Raw genomic sequence first — 20,214 nt, 5'->3', positions numbered from 1 at the left:
ATGGAGCCGTGCACTCTGACTTGTGTTTCCTACAATTCTGTTTATTCTTATACATAGTCTTTTATTTGTATTGTATTGCAACTGTTACTCCAATGTTACTTATTTACCCACTTGCCCCTCATTCCATCATCTTCCTCCTTGCCTTATGTTTGCCGCAAAACCTGACGCCTAAATGTCTTTTTGAATTCACCTCATCCGTCTGACTTTGAGTCTAACACCATCAACATTTAATCAAACGCATTAACCAGGTGGCTTCATTATGATTTGCAAATGTCTTTCAATCCATGCATCCTAAATTATTCTTTTAGTATTCAAATATTTAATGAGAAAAATAATCTTTAAACCATCTGAAGTTCTATTCACTAGTAAAACAACACCAGCCCTGCATCTAAGAATGGAATAGCAATGTTGGCAGGGTTTTTCTGAAATGTCCTCCTCATCGATTTAATTGTTTCCTCTCTTTTTTCCTGTCTCTCCCCACCAGATATGTGTATCCTTATAATGTGCACTGGATGGAGAGATATGTATATATATGTAAATATGTACACATACCACCCCAACAGATGGCATGGACAGTTACTGCTGACTGAGATCTTTTGGAGCCAGAGCCAAATGTCTATCTGCTTATTTTTTTGTCAATCTTCAATCTTTCTGTGTGAAGAAAAAATGTGTTTGAGGGTTGGCAACATTCTTACTTAAAATGTACTGTAAAACCACCCACAAACGACCTTGTGAACAACACTATTAATTAGTTTATTTGAAAAGATAGACAGGACTATATCAGTGTGAGGGAGAGAAACTCCCTCTGGAGGAAACTTTGGGATTCTAGCCTTTGTAGACCATTTACATCAGGGGTGGGGAACCTCCGACCTCCGGGCCGCATACGGACCGCGAGACCATTTGGTACGGCCCTCGAGGTAATTTATAAACACACGCAAAAAATAAAAAAATAAAGAAATCTAGACCGCAAAAGAATTAAACAAGCGAGTTGCCTGTTTTTCCTGACCACAGTCAGGGTCCTTGAACACAACACGAGCCTAACATGTCATCACGTGGTATATGTCTCGTCTGACAGGGGTGCAGTTCTGACGGAGAGCACCAGAACACGGCTCCGGCACTTCAGATAAGGAGCCGCACACATGCCGCAGTTTTTGCGTGGCTGTGTCTTTAGTTCAGGGGTGGGGAACCTTTTTCCTCTCAAGGGCCATTTCAATTTTTACAATATCATCAGAGGGCCGTACAAATTATTGACCTCTGCTTAAAATAACTAAAATCACAGCCCATTCATTTCATTCTGTGCAAAGAAAAAGCGACCTCTTAATCCAGATAGTAGTATTCGTTTATTAGTCCCCAAGGGGAAAATGGGTTGCAGCACATCACAGATCACAATCCAGATATCTCACCATGACTCGCGTATGCATGCACGTGCACGGTTGTGGCGTCACCACCAAAACAGAAAGATATTGACACAAGATGTGTGCAAATGTATTTAGTTTCCTATCCATGTGAACATGATTTAAGTGGGGGGGGGGGCCTAACCTCCTCTAGGGGGGTCTGGGGGGCATGCTCCCCCGGAAAGATTTTTTTTAAATGTTGAAGTTAAAAGCATCAATCTGGTGCACTTTGAGAGCAACATGAAGAGATCTATGGAAACATCTCTCAACACCCAGATGAAACAGAACTGGAAGCAAATTTACTTTTCTTTATGAATATTTTACAAATCACTCTCCTTTTAAACTGTATTCTTCTTTATTAATAACAACTTTTTTTGACTGTCATATAGTATTTTGTACCTGTTTACTTTATTCTCTTATTTTTTTATAACTATAATGATCATATAAAGATGTGCCTTTACCTCACTGGTTGTAGAAAAAGCTTCTTATATTCGTTAGCATAGCTAGCTAACCAGATGCTAATAACAACAAGGTTATTGACTGTATGATCAGTATGACGGATGAACAGATCGCCACTGGGCTTACAACTAAAGACACAGCCACGCAAAAACTGCGGCATGTGTACGGCTCCTTATGGCTACTGCAATTTCTGAAGTGCTGGAGCGGCGTTCTGGTGCTCTCCGTCAGAACTGCATCCCTGTCAGTCGAGTATGGGCATAGATATGTCTCAAGCAGAATGTGAGATCCACGAGCAGAGATTTCAGATCCGCAAGCGCATTTTTGGTCGACAAATACAAAATGGATTCACAAATGCCTGATCGAAAGTTGTAAATGTTAAAGAGATATTCACAGATCTTTTTTTTATTTGTGAAAATATTTAGCGTATTTGCAGATCCGTTTTACACTTGCACATTTATTTGTGAGTTTGCAAATCTTTTAAACACATTTGTGGATGGTGTTTTACATTTACAAATCACATATTTACACACAAATTATTTTTATGTTCACACAAATAATTATGAGACATATTTATGCCCATAGATGAGAGTAACAAATGCGTCACTTCCGGGCAAAAATAACGTCTCCGCCCACTTTTGGGGGAAAACAACGCTGTCAGTTGAACGGCGGTCAATACAAATTCTGAAGTTTTTGCCAATCCGATCAGAAATGTAAGAAAACCGGAGATTTTTGGATCATCAAAGAGCCCGATTTCAATGGCTAGACAGGCAAACAATTGCATTAAGCCATTAGAAATCGACGATCGGGCTCGATATATGGTTAAATATAGCAGTAGGCGATCGATTTTCATAGATGAGAGTAACATCGACGTCACTTTACGGCCCCGCCCACTTTTGGGGGAAACAACGCTGTCATTTGAACGGCGATCGAGCCTGAAGCCACAGAGCTCTTCTTTTACTGTCCTTTCTTCTTAGAGGAAGTACAGAAACACTGAACTCTGGATTATTTTTAATGTTTGAGGTGCAATAAACGACACGGCAGCTTGTTGGCATGATAAACTATTTTGTTCCGCCTCGCTCATGAGAGTAACAGCTGGAGAAATTACAGCCTCGCCTACTGATTTTAATTTAACCATATATCAAGACCGATTGTCGATTACCAATGATCAAATGTAATTGATTACGATGGCCTGTCTGGCCATCGTAATCGGGCTCTTAGAAGATCCAAAAATCGACGGTTTTCAAAAAAAAATTGATCGGATTGGCAAAAACTCCAGAATTTGTATTGACCGCCATTCAAATGACAGCGTTGTTTTCCCCCAAAAGTGGGCGGGGCCGTCATTTTTGCCCGGAAGTGACGTAGGTGTTACTCTCATCTATAGTCGAGACATATACCACGTGATGACACGTTAAACTCGTGTTGTGTTCAAGGACCCTGACCTTGGCCAGGAAAAACAGGCACTCGCTTGTTTAATTTTTTTTCGGTCTAGATTTCTTAAATTTTTTTCTTTTTTGCGTGATTTTATAAATTACCTCCGTAATATTTATTTGGGCCGTACCAAATTGTCTCGCGGGCCGTATACGGCCCGGAGGCCGGAGGTTCCCCACCCCTGCTTTAGTTGAAAGCCCAGTGGCGATCTGTTCATCTGTCATACTGAGCATACAGTCAATAACTTTGTTGTTATTAGCATCTGGTTAGCTAGCTATGCTAACGAATATAAGAAGCTTTGTCTACAACCAGTGAGGTAAAGGCACATCTCTATAGTATATGATCATTATAGTTATAGAAAAATAAGAGAATAAAGTAAACAGGTATACAATACTATATGACAGTAAAAAAAAGTTGTTATTAATAAACAAGAATAGGCCTACAGTTTAAAAGGGGAGTGATTTGTAAAATATCCATAAAGAAAAAGAACATCTGCTTACAGTTCTGTTTCATATCCTCCTGGGACCCAGCCCATTGAAAATGTCCACTGTAGTGGACATTTTGTTAACATGCATCTCCTTTTACTCTTTTGAGCTACTCTATCAATCCCTGATGTACTGCACAGAGGACATCCTGGTCTTTCCAGTGAGATGTCATTGGTTAAAATTGCATGCTGGGAAGTTCCTCTTTCTTTTCATCCAAAGTGGCTGGCATACCAAAAACAACATGTTATAGAAGAAGTAGGAGAAGTCAAATATTGTTGAATAATTGTCATTTTTACCATGAAAATCATATATGTTCTTGTTTATTAATATGTCAGGAACTGTATAATTAGTTCTGAAAGTAATTAAATAATTCAAGTTTTCAAATAACAGCTCTTTTATAAATGTCCATTCTAGTGGACGTCAGGACCGTCTTCATGGACTTTATGACTCAATATTGTTGCAGGAGACGGAACTGAAGCAGACATTTTCTGTACCAGATAGTTCAGGGAGATTCCGATTTTGAGCTCTCAGATGATGAGAGAGATGAGGCTTTCACACCTGGGATAGAAGAGGGTCAAGAAGAAGGGGGGGAAAGATGCAGGAGGCTCCATGAGCGCACAGATACATAGAGACAGGGACGAGCTGGAAAGACATGGCCCCCTGTGAGCCAAGAGTAGCACGTATGTCTTATTGTTGTTTTTATTTTAAGTGGAGCCATCAAAAATGAGAATTGCCTCAGGAATGCAAGCGTTGTTTCTATGAGCAGGTCAAATGGAGACCACATCCATAAAACTAGTCAAGATGACCCTACAGCCCGTGCCGACTGGAGTCAATGAGGTACTTTCCCACTACATTGACTACAAAGTCTTTGAAGATCTGGAAAGATTCACCAAAAAACAAGCTAGTTTTGTATTGACCAAATAAACAGCAATGTTCAGATCAATTACTTATTCATGTTTTAAATAAAGGTGAATGTATTATTGTATTAATATCACTCTATAACCATAATACGTTACATAGTCCATCTGTTAATTGTGGCTGTCTTTTCAAACTAATATGGTTCCGACGTCCTCTACAGTGGACATACTGTAACATTTTAAAATAAAATAAAAAAAGTCTAAATTGCAAGATGTTTTTTTAACCCTAAATAGGTAGGAAATCACAAAAAAAAGGAAATTGGAAGACACTTTTTTTCCTCGGGTGCCAGGAGGATATGGGTGTTGAGAGATGTATCCATAGATCTCTTAATGTTGCTCTCAAAGTGCACCAGATTGATGCGTTTAACTTCAACATTAAAAAAAAAATAGCATGCCCCCGGACCCCCCTAGAGGAGGTTAGGTCCACCCCAACTTAAATCATGAACACATGGATAGGAAACTAAATACATTTGCACACATCTTGTGTCCATATCCTTCTGTTTGGGTGGTCATGCCACAACCGTGCACGTGCATGCATACGCGAGTCATGGTAAGATATCTGGATTAAAAGGTTGCTTTTTCTTTGCACGGCATGAAAGAAAGGCCAAATGAATGGGCTGTGATTTTAGTATTTTTAAGCAGAGGTCAATAATTTGTACGGCCCTCGGAGGATGTTGAAAAAATTGAAATGGCCCTTGAGAGGAAAAAGGTTCCCCACCCCTGATTTGCATGCACAAAAACCTATAACACACTAAAGGAAAGGGAAAACCACAAAAAGCATAAAAGGGCCCTTTCTAAAACCAAAAAAAAAAGTTGTGTGAATGTGTGATGTATCTGGGACATCACACCCACTCAGCAGATATGATTAATCTAAACTGTGAGGAACATTAAAATGAGGCTGTTTATGATTATTTGACTTGATTGAAAACAGACTTTGAAAACCCAGTAAAGTAGCTGTTTGATCCTGAAGCTTGGACTCAAATCTGATAAATGAACTGTTATTTTAAGAGGGAGGAAATATGTTTGGAGCCACAATTAGATGTACTTTATGTTTTACAATGCTGCCTAATATGGTTGCTTTCTCATCTTGAGCCTTGTAACTCCTCTACTCCCTCTATGTGCTATCAGAGCGGACAACAAGGAAAAAACGAACAGCAAAAGGATGCAGTTTAATGTCGTCCAACAAAAATCCTTTATCAACTTCCCAGAAGGCCTGCGGGGTGAACGCGATCTAATCAGAGTATGGATGCTAACTCACTGAAGTCATTAAGCTCATTAGAGCTTCATTATTTTGATTTGGTTTTGACAAGAAAATCCATTAAACCTCAATGGAGTAATGTAATCCTCTCAAACCGAATGCGGTCCGTAGACTCGGAGGTAAATTAATTTCAATTAGGCGTACAATTGGAAGACCCATACAACATGCTGCACGCCTGATGTGCATGTGAGTGTCAGACTTGAGTCGTGACTGAGCTGTGTGTGATAGAGACAATGCCAATTATTAAGGAGTGGAATTCCATGTTTTGCATTTAGATGACATCTCTATGCTTCACTGTTACAAGCCTGAGGCTGTTTGATCGGAAATATGCTATTTACTATTGTACTATAGCATAGGTTGAAGGTTAAACACAGACTAAGAAAATACGCATTGCACACTTTCACAAAGCAACAAAACATATATATTGAAATGTGGGGTGATTGAACTACAACATCAATGTCTAAGGGAAAATCTTGTATGCCTATGGATTTGAACGTTATACATAAAGTGAAAGTCAGAATTGCAAGTACTGTAGGAAACCTAAAGGCATCATTTGATATTTCCTTTGGCTTCAGTCATACATAATTTTGAATAGTTTGTTTTGTTGTTTTCTTGGTGTGTAAGATTCAACATAAAGTAAAGAACTGTATATAAATGCTAAGATAATGTCAATATTACAATTACCATGTGGGTAGAATGTTTGTCTTAATAGTGTCAACAAATATCGATAATGAGCAGTAAAACTATTTTATTTGGGATATTTAGTATATAGTTTGGAAGACACAGCATCATCGTACAATGAATGCTGTTCACATGAGATATAATGGAGTCAGGGGATTAGCTGTTGATAACAACTGAGAAAGATGACTTTCGATAAAGTGGTAAAATACTTACTTGCTAAGATGATTTATGTGTCCTTTTCCCCTAATTGTAAGTGAGTGACAGTGTAGATATCATCAGGAAACAAGGGGAAGTGAGAAAGGGGTAAGACAACTACATAGGTTGCCACCCAAAATATAACCAGGGATTGTTGCAATAATAAAGTAAGCCTGCCCATCAATAGACAAACATAAAACCATTGAACAATTCCAACTTGTGGTCAAATATCAACTGGCCTTTTACTCCTAATGAATATTAGGAAATAGTGTTTTGAATGGAGAAAGCTGATTCTGCTGACTACATGTGCACAGTATTTTGTAAGAGTGAAACATACACACACACACACATGTACAAACATCTACACACACACTCAAGTTATCAAACCAGTTGTACTGACGTGCAAGGTGCTGACATGCAGCGGTGTCCCTCCGGTCCCGTTGACCGTGTTGTTCTTGGCATCGGGGATGTTTCCCAGTGCCTTCTCCTTCACCGCCATCTTGGCCTTCTCCTCTTCGATGCGCTTCGGGCTGTTAAGCATCACTTGAACCACGGCGTACTCCACCAGCGAGGCAAAACCAAACAGCAGGCAAGCGATGAGCCAGATGTCGATGGCCTTGACGTAGGACACTTTGGGCAGCTCCTGAGCCAGGGAGGTGCACTCGGAGGACAGAGAGAGCACCGAGAGGATGCCTTAATGAAGAAGAAGAAGGAAATTAACCTTGTCAGTCAGCAAAGTCAAAGGAAGTTTGATGTGAAGTGGAAATCTAACTTTTCTATTAGTAATACATCTCGTTTCTGCACTTTACATATCTACTGATCGGATACAATTAAGTAAACAAGACAATAATATAACTAGGTAGTCGATGTCAAATTCTGGTTTGGTTCCTGATATATTTTCCCAAATTATATTTGGGATCAATTCCTAGCTCTTGTTAATCATGACTGGGTGTAACCATGATTGTCAACATACAACAGCGACATAGGACAGTCCTGAATGTGTCCTCTAGCTGTTTTTATTATTGTGTATCATTGAGCACAAGCATTGAATCTACTTACTACTGGGAGAAAGAAACAGATTCATTTCCTTATCAAAGCACTAAGTACTGAACAATTTAATCTCCCAATATGCAAACAAGCTGTCATCAAATGTTCACACCCACCCAGGGTTTCTGTAAACATAAGTGTAATTAGAAATCCATGACCGTTATTTTCCTCCTTTATTAGGACATCTGCAGGAGCTCAGACAGCCCCTAATAGCAGTAATTCGAAATTGTTTTTATCTCTGATAGCTAACAGGATTACAGGTTAGACATCCCCGCTGCACGGCAGCAACATCAGAAATAATTACAACCACTCTCCTCGGATGGTATTATAACCACCAACGACTGCAATCACTGTTCCTGTAGTGAAGCTATAGACAAATGATAAATACAATAGAAGGGCCGATTGGTTTTGCCTGCAGGCTTCATTATGGTCACTCATCAAGAGCGGGTTCATACAGGGTTCAAGGTTTATAATAAAACTGCTCTATCCTCACTGCAACTGTTAAAGAGAGTGTTGTCATCCCGGTAGCCCACCTATTATCTATGAAGAGGGAACATGAAAGGTGGCGATACTAAAATAGCTTTGTTTGTCTTATATCCCTATGATACACAGCCTGTACAAAATTAACCTGCATTTTGTATCAGACAGAAAAACATATTTTTGATGCAATGGAAAGACAACCTTTGTCGAAAGAAAACACGCTCTAAACATGAAAATGTAAAAAACACTCAGTTAAATGAACATATAGTAGACATCCAAAAGGAAACACAAAAAAGGCTAACACACACAGAAAAGAGCAATGCATGAGTGCAGTCCCACACCTTAATGTTGACTGACCTGGTCTGATCCCATTTAGAGAGAAGTCAGAGGAGGCTTCCAGGAGGAGCTGGGGTGATGATGGGATGAGAGTGGTGATATAAAACTGGAGGGAGGGTGGAGAAATGGAGGAGTGGAGTGGGATAACAATGATTATCTTTTCCTTGCAGCGCTGCACACACAGAGGTGCCCGTGTGATGCGGTTTGTTGGTGACACTGACATATTAGGCACATGTGAAATGAAAGGGAGTAGCATGAAATGGAATGGACATTTTTCAACAAACTGAAGCTTTGTCTGTATGATGATGTTATTTTAAATTCTACCATTTGACCCTTTACCCAATACCCTAGTATGCAAACTTTCAGGTTCATATTTGTATTGTGTGCCTCTACTGTGACATGCCTCCATGCTTTAATGTTCAAAAAGCTCTTTATTTTAGCTGGCTGTCTCTGTTGTGATTGGTCAACCGCTGAGAGATGTCTCGCCCCTTAGCCTATCACGGGGCGGTGGTGGCGAAGTCGATAGGGACTTGGCTTGGCAACTAGAAGGTCACCAGTTCAAGTCCCGGCAAGACCAAGTGCTACCGAGGTGTCCCTGAGCAAAGCACCGTTCCCTACACTGCTCCCCGGGCGCCGTTCAAAATGGCAGCACACTGCTCCTAACACTAGGATGGGTCAAATGCAGAGAAACAATTTCCCCACGGGGATTAATAAAGTATATCAAAATCACAAAAATCACTTACAATGTGTTGAAGCGCTAGCCAATGGAAGTGTGAGTCTTACTTTATGATGTCATTATATTACAGAAGTAAACAAAGGAGTCCGATTAAGGCGTTTCAGGTTCTGTGGTGAACTGAGATGTCAGCCTTTGTATTTACATGAACAAAAACCTATGTAACACAATATAGGGAATGCCCTAACAATCGTAATAGGGTTTATTTAATATCCGTCGACCATTCTGACCAAACAAAGTGTTTAAACCTAGTTTGAGAGTTTCCCATCATGCAGGTGGCAGCTAAGACTTGCCCCATGGCTGTGCCAACAACACATTAAGCAAGAGGGATACCAGAGACAGCTGATCTGTTTCGAGCTCTTGATTTATTCTGTGCATAAACAAGCACTAGCGGTGCCAAAACATTCCCGTATCCTCTCGGGTCTCAGGCTAACGGTCTAGCTGCACCTTCTTCAGGCTGGGAAGATTTGGCGCTTGTCCTCCTGAGCTTCAACACACACACCCTTCATTAATTTTGGGTTAATAGGGATCAGGTGTGGCTCATTGGCCATCTGAGCGGTTCCTGGTTCTCTCTCTCCTGAAGAACTCTTGTTACTGATTAATATAATGCTTTATCAGGAACACACATGTCCTTGTACTTGTTCTCTTCTCAAAGTCATGTGCCTGCATATTTTAAGCTTGAGTTAAATAGAGTGGCCACAATTGACTAAATGCTATTTCATATTGGCAGTGTAGGTCTGTGTTTGAATTTAACTGGCAAAGTGGCTGGATAGAAAATGTAATCCAGTCTGTTGATATTTCAGATTGAATGCATTTAGGGAATCTGATGTGACCACTTAGATCTGGTAATCAAACCGATCAACCTTGGGTTCTTTTCCATGACTAAAAACTAAGAACTTTTTCACCTCGACAAACCAGTAAAAATGTGCAGTTATTGCAGGCTCGAATTCCCATGTATTTAGACTTGCACTGCCAATAACAACTAAGCTTGCGGTGGGTCCTATCTGTCAATTAAACTTACATTCAGTGATTTATGACATAACGAACAACACTGGCCAGTGTCACCATGCTTGATGGATAAAGTCCATCATGGTGTCAAAGTGATTGATGATGTCACAATGGAGAAGATTGAGGCCGTAATGTCAATGATCCCTTAAACATTTATATTCTACAGAGGGTTCATTTTTATCTATGGATTTTTACAAAAGGGGTTTTCACGCTTTATTTACCTGAATAATACCCTCCCCTCTTTGGATCTAATATCCGACGTGCACTCAGCCCTGGTTGAGCAGCACAAGGAATATTTACACATCGTGTGTATTGGTAAATGTCAGTGGAAGGTGGTGGAATTGATCAAATAATCCGTACCCAAAGGCACCCTGGCAGCACTCGCATCAGGGTTGATCCAGAAGGACAGCCAGGAGAGGACTACGATGAGCAGCGTTGGGGCGTAAACACCCATCAGGTAGAAGCCAACCTGTCGCCTTAGGGTGAAGATAACCTCCACACAAGTGTAGTACCCTGCATGAGGAAGTAGATAATGGCCAAAAATGATTTAGGTAACTTCAGGTAAAAATAAGCAGATAGGACACAGGCACAATAGGGAATGGGTTAGAAAATGACACAAACATTCAGCCTAAAGCTCCTTTATAAAATAAAATCTGGAATCGTTTTATTAGTTTAACTGTTTGGATTTTGCATTTAGCTGTTTTGTAATTCTCAATATCTCTTTTGATGGCTTTAATGGCTCATTTTGAGCTAGAAACGGGAACTCTTTGCTCCTGTATTGAAGGAGGGAAGCAGGTGAGAGAAATGGCTCTATTCTGACTTGGTCTATTAAACCTGTATTAGGCATTTAGAGGAAAGGTAGCAGCCAGGTTAAGACCTTTATCTTATTTGACTCATTTTCTCCCAGCAGAAACCAAAGCACAGCTGCGTGCACCATTAGTAATAGAGGAAACCAAAGAGAATTGAAAGAAAAAGGTCAATGGGCATAAGGACTTTAACATCATTTCAGCTAACTGTGTTAAAGCTAAGACCTGTTTGAGTACTCAGGGCAGCACCCATGACAAAAAAACACTGTTCCAATTCATAGAATGTCTATTATGTAGGAGATTTGTCCTCAGCCAGTTCATATTTTAGTGGGTAGAAACATGGTCCCTTAATTTAAGAGGATAGCGATTAAAAGCACTGCATTCATAAAATATCAATTCTAACCGATCCATCTCTTCTGGAAATGTGGTTGTCATTAGTCAGGGTTAATGCAGTATGGAATAAGCGTCAGTGCACTTCAGTCCTCCTACGGCAGCGTTGTGTTCTGCTCTTTGAGGCTGGTCGGTGGGTCCAATGGGACGATAGAGTGGATGGGCTGGAGTAATATTTAACTAGCCCAGGGATCTCTGTGTGAGCCTTATAAAGCATATAAGGGCTGCCTGTGTTGCAGAGCAGGCTCAAACCACTCGTACACAGAGGAGATCTTTGTGTCTAGCCACGTTGCTATGGAAACACGTTAAAAGGCTGAATCATTGCCAGCAGCATGCCTCACAAGTGCAAGAGCACTGAGGTCATACCCGCTCTGTTGGCTGATAGAGATTTTCCATTTCATCGCAAATGTCGTTTTTTTTACTGACAACGGTCTGAATGTGGCACAGTACCAGGACCCTTTATGTCGTTTTTCTTCTATGTTATTATATGAATACTTGCCCTGCCAGCATCCTGGGAAAAAGGAGTTAAATGTTGTAGTAGTCTGGGTATGTTCATTGTAGCTACATCAAACATCTTGGAAATATCAATGTACATAACATTTAGTGTAGTTTGAGACTGCTTGTGCATACTGCCAATCCAAGACATAGTACAGAAGTCACTGTTGAGACGGACAGGTAAATCCATTTGACTAAGTTGTGGTAGTAACCAAAGACAATGTTTTTGTTGTATGAGAAAATAAATGTAGTTATCATATTTGTAAATCCTCAAGGATACACACAGTGCATTTCCGGTAGTACCGCTGAATGTAAAACTAGCTTTTGTCTGTTTAAAGGAAAACGTACAGTATGTCCCCAGGTGTCAAATCCTAAAATCTATATCAGTTTTAAGAGGTTTAAAGCATTATATTGGGAGAAATAATGGTATGATTGTCGAAAGGTAAACTGAACTAATGCTGTAGTTTACCCTACTGGTTCTAAATATTTGACGTTGCTGTTATTTTAATCAGTTATGTTAAAAGAGACCTACTGTAGCTACTTTTGTTCAGCTCTAGTGGTATTTTGAATGATTGAATCTACTTTTTTACATTACATGTCATTTTGTTAGACGCTTTTATCCAAAGTGACTTGCATACATTCAGTACTGTGGACAATCCCCACAGGAGCAATTTGGGGTGAAGTGTCTTGTCCAGGGACACAACGACATGCTGACTGCAGTGGGACTTGAACATGCTACCCCCTGATTCGAAGTCCATCATACTGAGCCACAGCCTCCCTCCCACTTCTCTGACTGATAAGCAATGTTTGCAGCATCCTGTTAAAACATGTGTAAGAAAACCGTAGGGCAGTACCTGTTCCTGTGTAGAATTTAGTGCAGTTCCCATAGTCAATGTCTTCTTGTGACATATCAAACTGTGGCAGAGCGATTTGGTCCATTTGCACCGGGTCTCCTGTCTGCCACATAAACTGCAGGTCGTCTGTGGTGTAGCCAACTGGATAGAAGATACACAAAGGCACACATTGGTTACACACATGCATCACATATACAGTGCTCTATATGACCACAATATCTGATAACAGTTATATACAATAGAGTACAAAAACTGAATGCACAGACTGTCTCAGCAGGCGGGTTAGCCATTAGAGGGGAATCGCTTTAAGTTATTTTGCTCATTCAAGTCTAAACTGCTTTGTAAACAAGATGCTATAACCACAGTCAAGCTCAATTAACTGCGAGACGTTCACAGCAGCCTTAAAATATGATGATTTATTCTACTTCTCACAGTGTTCGCCATGGCTTCTAAACACAAGCAAAAAGCTTTCATGTACCCCAAAACAAATATATTCCCAACTCATTAATACTGCATTTTCCAAAAATCAACAAGCAGCAATCATATTTACAGAGCACATATGGGGTTTGGGATCAATGATTTAAGTTGCTGCTATTTCAGTAAAACTCACAGCTTTCAAGTTGCATCTTACACCTCTGGGTGTCCATAGGGAACAAAGTCAGATCCAGCGGACAGGAGAGGGTGACGGACAACCTGAAAAGAGAAAGGTAATTGTTGGGGAAATATTTTCCAAGGTCCATGACTTTGACCCAGTTTATCAGTTCAAACTGTCCTGACTGAGCACACGCACCTGTAACCTTGGCTGCTGTGCTCTCAGTGTTTTGTCTCCCTGTTCCTGCCTGCTGGCGTCAGCTGATAGAGGTGGTATGATTCTATCTTGTTATGCTCAATGTTGATTATTCTCTCTGAACTAGCTAAATACATGGGTCTGGGGTAGAGTTCTTCAGATTTGACGTGGCAACTCTACCGTGAAGTGAGAACCTCTGGCTCTTGGATTTGTGATGTGAATTCTCCGGCCGAAGCTCCAAATAAACCATCAGTGTTTGACATCAAAGCTCCAACTCTCCTCGTGTCTCTCTGAGTCCTGACTCTCCATTGCTACAGAAGTTTCCCTTACAGTAATAATGATTTTCATTATGCTGTGCTTTTGTTGCTCTGTTTGATCCTCTTACACTCAAACAAGCCTTTTTTTGCATGACACTAGTATGACCTTAAAGTTTACTAGGATTTAAAAGTTCACCCTCATATGGCATTTGCTTAAACAACATGTGTTACGCTCAAAAGTATCGACAACTTCACAAGGATCATCTGAGGATTGAAACACAGAAAAATGGCTGTTTACCGAACTAGTTAGCATTTAGCTCTTCAGAATATAAAATGCTTTTCCACCTAATATATTCAACACTCTCATTATCTTTTTATAATTTCACTCTTCGAGCCCAAAGCCTCAATGATTATTTACCCAGAAGGAAAACAAAAAAAACAACACGGTGAATCCAAGCAAATATGCTAAACAAACCTTCCCTAACTGATTCAGATGCATACAACACTAAAATAATCAGTGTTCATTTGCAGGGCATTAAGGAATCAAATGATCGATTTAAATCACCACATTAAAGTCTCAAGGTAAGTCTAGCGAACACATACAGCATTTAAAGCGTTTGGCATGCTTTTCACTGAGTTTGATTATAGCATCATATTGCCATTTAGTCATAGTGCGCATTCATTTAGCTTGACATCGTGTTTATGGCTAATTGTTTTTGCCTCGAGTGGGGTATTATTTAGTTTTGCCCAAAGCAATAAGTCTTGAGTGACACATCCATTCTTGTTATTTCTCTAAGTGGACTTTCACTGCTGTTATGACGGTGTTTATCTCATCCACATTTTTAACATTTTCATAGCTATGTAGGACATTCTTGATCCCACCACTTAAGCTGATTTAGTCGATTGGTTCTTAGGAAATGGCTCATCAATGGCCACATAACCAGGCCATAGAACATACCAGACATAATTCAAACATCTGAGATGTGAGTTGCAAAAAAAGATACTGCAACTCCCTCCTGGCTGGTCTACCTGCATGTGCCATCCGACCTCTGCAGCTCATCCAGAATGCAGCGGCTCGCCTGGTCTTCAACCTTCCTAAATGTTCCCACACCACGCCGCTCCTCCGCTCCCTTCACTGGCTTCCGGTAACTGCTAGAATCCACTTCAAGACACTGGTACTTGCGTACCATGCTGCGAATGGATCTGGCTCTTCCTACATCCAGGACATGGTTAAACCGTACACCCAGCACGTGCACTACGCTCTGCATCAGCCAAACGACTCGCTGCACCCTCGCTGCGAAGGGGACCCAAGTTCCCATCAGCAAAAACACGTGGGTTTGCTATCCTGGCTCCAAAATGGTGGAATGAGCTCCCCATTGACATCAGGACAGCTGATAGCTTACACACCTTCCGGCGCAGACTGAAAACTCATCTCTTTCGACTCCACTTCGAGCGATAGAACTATTAACGAAGCACTTATATACTAATAAAGGACTGGCTTATCTAAAGCCAGTTGAGTAGCACTTGAAATGTTTTAGCTTTATGAAACCTGATGTACCTGATGTACTTATATGATTCAGTTTTCTTCAAATTTGTATCTTCTTGGTCGAACGCACTTATTGTAAGTCGCTTTGGATAAAAGCGTCAGCTAAATGCAATGTAATGTAATACTGGAAACGCTATGACTGCAAATGTGAAAAAGTGGAAGTTCAATTCAAAGTGATTTTAAGAGGAAGCCAGTGAACATGCACACTTAAATGAACCAAGAGAATGACATGTTCTGTCATTATTTTCCTAGGGTGGAGAAAATAAGTGATTGTTACGTTTTCTAATTCAATGACAGATAAAGGTACTGTGTGCAAGATATTTAAAGATCTATAGGTGATGTGACATTTTCCTCCAACACAAATTGGAGTATATTTAGTATTAAACATTCAAAACATTACATAATGAGCTGAGAGGGGACTCCTGTTGTCTTTGGATGGCATGTCCCTTAAGTATTGCCTTCAATTGACATCCCATTCAACAGTAAAGACAAGGAAAAAGTCTAATCAAAATCCATTACCTCATACTGATGAGGACGTCTCCGTTACGGAAAATGAAGAGGAGGAGGTTCTCCTGAGTAACGTCGTGAAAGTTGGCGCTCTTCTCGTTGGCGAAGAACAGGTCAGGTTTCCAGAGACATTTGAACATCGTGGGATCAACGGTGAGGGAATCAGACTTGTAGTCCGCAGGTAGCTTCAGTCTGGGGTCGTTCCAGCGCTGCCGCAGGAAGATGTTCACTCTGTAATCCTGTTGGGTGTAACACAACAGAGCAATGTACACGGTTAGTAGGCTACTCTTGGACACAATGTGGGTGCGTTTAAAGGACTTATTGACCTTTTTATAATGGAATCTAGATGCTTTTTTTAATATATAATAATGTCCATGTTAAAAGGAGAATTCCCAGATTGAACACAAAACAGCCACTTATTTTATTTTTATGACGATTGAGTTCCCTTTCCAAAATACTGCAAGGCATTTATTATAAAGTCTAAATTAAAAACATGTATTTGATGAATAATGGTTTGGTTTGCAGTTTAAAAAAGTACACATTATTAAAAAATGTCTACACTGCCTTTGAGAAACGTTCACTTTCTCAGGATACAGCAGTTCCACCTTTTTGACACGTTATATGTTCTACTTCTATTAAGTCATTAACAAGTACTTTTTTTTTCACAGCAATCATCTCAACATAATACTTTATCATGCAGAGGGACATTTTACAGCTGCAGTGAAAACACTCATGGCGTCTGCCTTTAAAGCAGTGAACACACAGAAAACACAGTCCAAGGGTCAAATGTTATCAATACAACAGCATGTGTTGCAGAAAGTGCCTCATTATAAAGCTTATTAGGGAAACGTCCACATTCATGTTGGTGGGAAAGTATCACTGAGTGAGGTTTTGGGAGGTTTTTTTCGTTCCTGCTTTGATGGCGTGCTTCAAGCTGTTCTGGGACCAGGTGTTAGGGAGGACCATAATCCTGAGTGTGAAGATGGATGACATGTCAAATAAACCAGCTGTATAGGTGTGTGGGTGTGCTTGGGTAACAAATGTGCTTCTACCTTCCATTCTTCCAATTTTTTGTTTTTAATATTGTTTACCTTTTTGTATGCAGCAGCCTAGAGTCCGCTAAAATCCAACATTTATTGTCGGCACTCAGGTGTTTTAAAAAAATTATAATTTTTCTCACATAATGAGAACAAAGAACATTGTTGACGTTCATTAAATCCTCAGCAGAGCGCATAATGGACCATTATGACATTCATGTTTGACGAACCAAATAAAGAGAAAATCAGGCAATCTATGTTAAAACATTGCATCATTATAAAGTCAAATTCAAGGCAATCAGAGCCAAGAAATGCATCCCTTTGAAACCCAAATGTGTTTAAAAATGCATGATACCAGTGACATCTGCTGACCTTATTCCCTGATTAGCCCGTTTCTATATCTTGTGGAGTCTGACCAACTGCTGGCCTAGGTGAATGACACCAAAACAATACATCAATAAAGCTGTCGGTGGTCTTTAAAAAAGCAAACAATGGACTTTATGGTTCAAATTGTTCGTAGTTTGTAATTAGTGATTTTAGAAGGTCTGATCCTGTTGGTTTTAATGTGTTTGGATCACATGCCCTGCAGTTCTGTCTCTGGCCACCATGACAGAAAACCCTCTCTGGGGGATGCTTCAAACTCAGTGATCCTTTTACTCACTTACTTCAAGTGTTGGCCCCCTGTGGAAAATAAGGCCCCAATAAGCCCCCTTTGTTTGATCCTATCTCTGTCAACATTTTGCCCCTCACCCCTAAATGAAGCTTATCTTGGCTGCAGCTCTGCAACATGTCATGTATTGCTCTCAGGTGTTCTTCCATGTTTTCATTTGCCTCCTCTGGGAGACACCTGTCTCGATTACAACACGTTGCCCAGTAGCTAAAGTGATTCTCCTTTTTCTGCTCTTATTTTGGGATTGCACAGGCTAGTATTTCTGATAAATATGTGTAATGTGCTTGCTGCCAAATAGTTCAGTCAAGCCAGATGTGTTTTCGAAGTTTTCCCTTGCTTTTTTGTAAATGCGATGTTCACATTTTTCCTGGCAAAACATATTCCAACTGGAAACAATTTCAGTAACAGCGAGATTTGACAGTGAGAAACAGCAAGCAGACATACATTTGCTTTTATTGGTCATCTGTTCTTGAAGAAAGGACATTCTTATGATGTTTATCAGCATTATGGGAGCTTTATCTCTAGTTTAGTATCTTCATAAATACTGGACTGAACTAACTCACAACTTGCTTTTTTTTACGATAACTTTTCACAATAAAACCTGTTCTTTTGGACCAAAACAATTTATGTTTCTACATTTAATCGTGCCATTTGAAAATATAAATACAATAGCTCTTAAAAATAAATTAGACCCAGCAACATGAACATGTTGAGCATGTTATTATCCTTAAACTGAATGTCATTCTGTGTATTCCATAATACAGTGATCTATGATTCATTTTCCTGGCAAAAATGCTACAACAAAATTGAAATCAATATGTCATTTGTTGTGGTACATGCTGATGCACGAAGCTTGAGACAAGAAATCAAATGAAAGGGTTTCTTCCTCTGTGGTATACACATTATAAATAGTCAGGAACTATTTGAAAAACTCTGCGAACGCCATCACATACACAGCTATCATATGATGGTTTACACATTCAGCCCTCACCCAGAATGTGCTTTTATCTTCCTGCCAGTAAACATTTGTAAGAGAAGGAGCAGTGGTCACATTGTTGATATCTCATTGTGTAAAGCCAACTGTGATTCTATACAACCCAATTTCACAATCTAATGTCCAACTAGTCCTCAAGGGACTGCACAAATAGCTACTGCCGGCTCCGATAGAGACCCAGGCCAATTCCCAAACATTCGCCTTCCTGAAAACCAGACAAGGAAATATATCTTCCCCTGGCTCACTATCAAGGTGCCTGTTCTGCATTGAGTTTCAGAGAGGTTTAACATAACCACTCGGTGTAATCAACAAGGATAACTCAAATGGAGAAGCAGTTTGAAAACACAGAGCTACAATTTATTTCACAGCTTCACATTAGTCATCCTCTCCTGGCGATTACCATCAAGAAGTGAGAATAGATGTGTTAACTACAGTGGTCTTTGGCCTCCAGAGGTGTACATGACGAGAGAGGGTTTCTTGAGATCAGATACCCCACAGAGTGACACAATGAGGGGGAGAGGTGACCAGCTGTCACTTCCCTCTCCTCCAGGATTCATTTTGAACTTTGCTCACTTTCTTTCTGTCTTTTGATGGGCCTGTAGTGGAAAGAGGGAAGACAGATTTGACCTCTGGGAGTCCCTAATCTCTCTTTTCTGTCTCAGTTTCAGGTCTTTTTTGTTCATCTCGATCCCTTCTCTTTCCTTCTCATGGGTTATTTTCCTTAGATTCCTCCCCCTCCAGCAGCCTTTACTTTTCTCTGCTTTTTCCATACTTATTCGCAATCCTCTGTTATTTTTCTTTCTTATCATCTTTGATCCCCACCGTAGATTGAAGGCTTGCCGTGAATTGAAGCCGTGTTCGCTGGGACGCGCGAGGCTGACGTCATTTCAATGATTGGGCGTTTCGTCTAGTTTTCTAAGCAGAAGAATGAAATAAATGATTTACTCTGTAACCCCCACTATAACTTTGTCGTACTGTCACCAAAATCACATTGGTGTGTGCTGTCCCCCTCTAGTTTGTGCACACAAAAGCATTTTACTCTGGGCTCAACAGGTGAAAAACTAAAGAGGGGCTTCCACATGTGGCAGACCAGGTGTTGGTGCTGCCGGATTTGGCACCCCCACTCTAACTCTGCCCAAGATAGTCGTACTGTCACCAAAATCACACTGGTGTTTGCTGTTCACCTGTAGTCTGTGCACACAAAACTATAGAAAGTAAATCATTTATTTCGTTCTTGCACTTAGAAAACTAGACGAAACGTCCAATAATTGTGCCCTGCACGTCCCCGCGAACACGGCTTCAATATACGGCACAACACCGGCCCTGGTCTCCTACTATCTATTGTCTTGTTTTCGTCTCTGTTCCTCTTGCCTTTACATTTGTCTTCTGCCCAATTGTTATTTCCTTTTTGCCTTTCTATCTGATATCTGTCACTGTCTTTCACTTTCTG

At 40.3% G+C, this 20,214-nt stretch overlaps 1 protein-coding gene across 1 annotated transcript in view; it reads right to left on the bottom strand.

Annotated features, from left to right (window-relative positions):
* glrbb (glycine receptor, beta b) overlaps positions 1 to 20,214 on the bottom strand; it is a 31,739-nt gene that overhangs the window by 1,669 nt on the left and 9,856 nt on the right. Inside the window, exons 6-10 of the mRNA XM_034227594.1 lie at positions 16,076 to 16,302; positions 13,577 to 13,659; positions 12,967 to 13,107; positions 10,782 to 10,934; positions 7,218 to 7,510 (exon numbers count right to left, since the gene is read on the bottom strand). Coding sequence (XP_034083485.1) covers positions 7,218 to 7,510; positions 10,782 to 10,934; positions 12,967 to 13,107; positions 13,577 to 13,659; positions 16,076 to 16,302 — 897 coding nt within the window. The remainder of the gene's footprint in view (positions 1 to 7,217; positions 7,511 to 10,781; positions 10,935 to 12,966; positions 13,108 to 13,576; positions 13,660 to 16,075; positions 16,303 to 20,214) is intronic.

The sequence above is a fragment of the Gymnodraco acuticeps genome, unplaced genomic scaffold, assembly GCF_902827175.1.
Source record: "Gymnodraco acuticeps unplaced genomic scaffold, fGymAcu1.1, whole genome shotgun sequence".
Lineage (NCBI taxonomy): Eukaryota > Metazoa > Chordata > Actinopteri > Perciformes > Bathydraconidae > Gymnodraco > Gymnodraco acuticeps.
The sequence above is the reverse complement of the archived record's forward strand: the minus strand, read 5'-3'. Positions and strand labels throughout refer to the sequence as shown.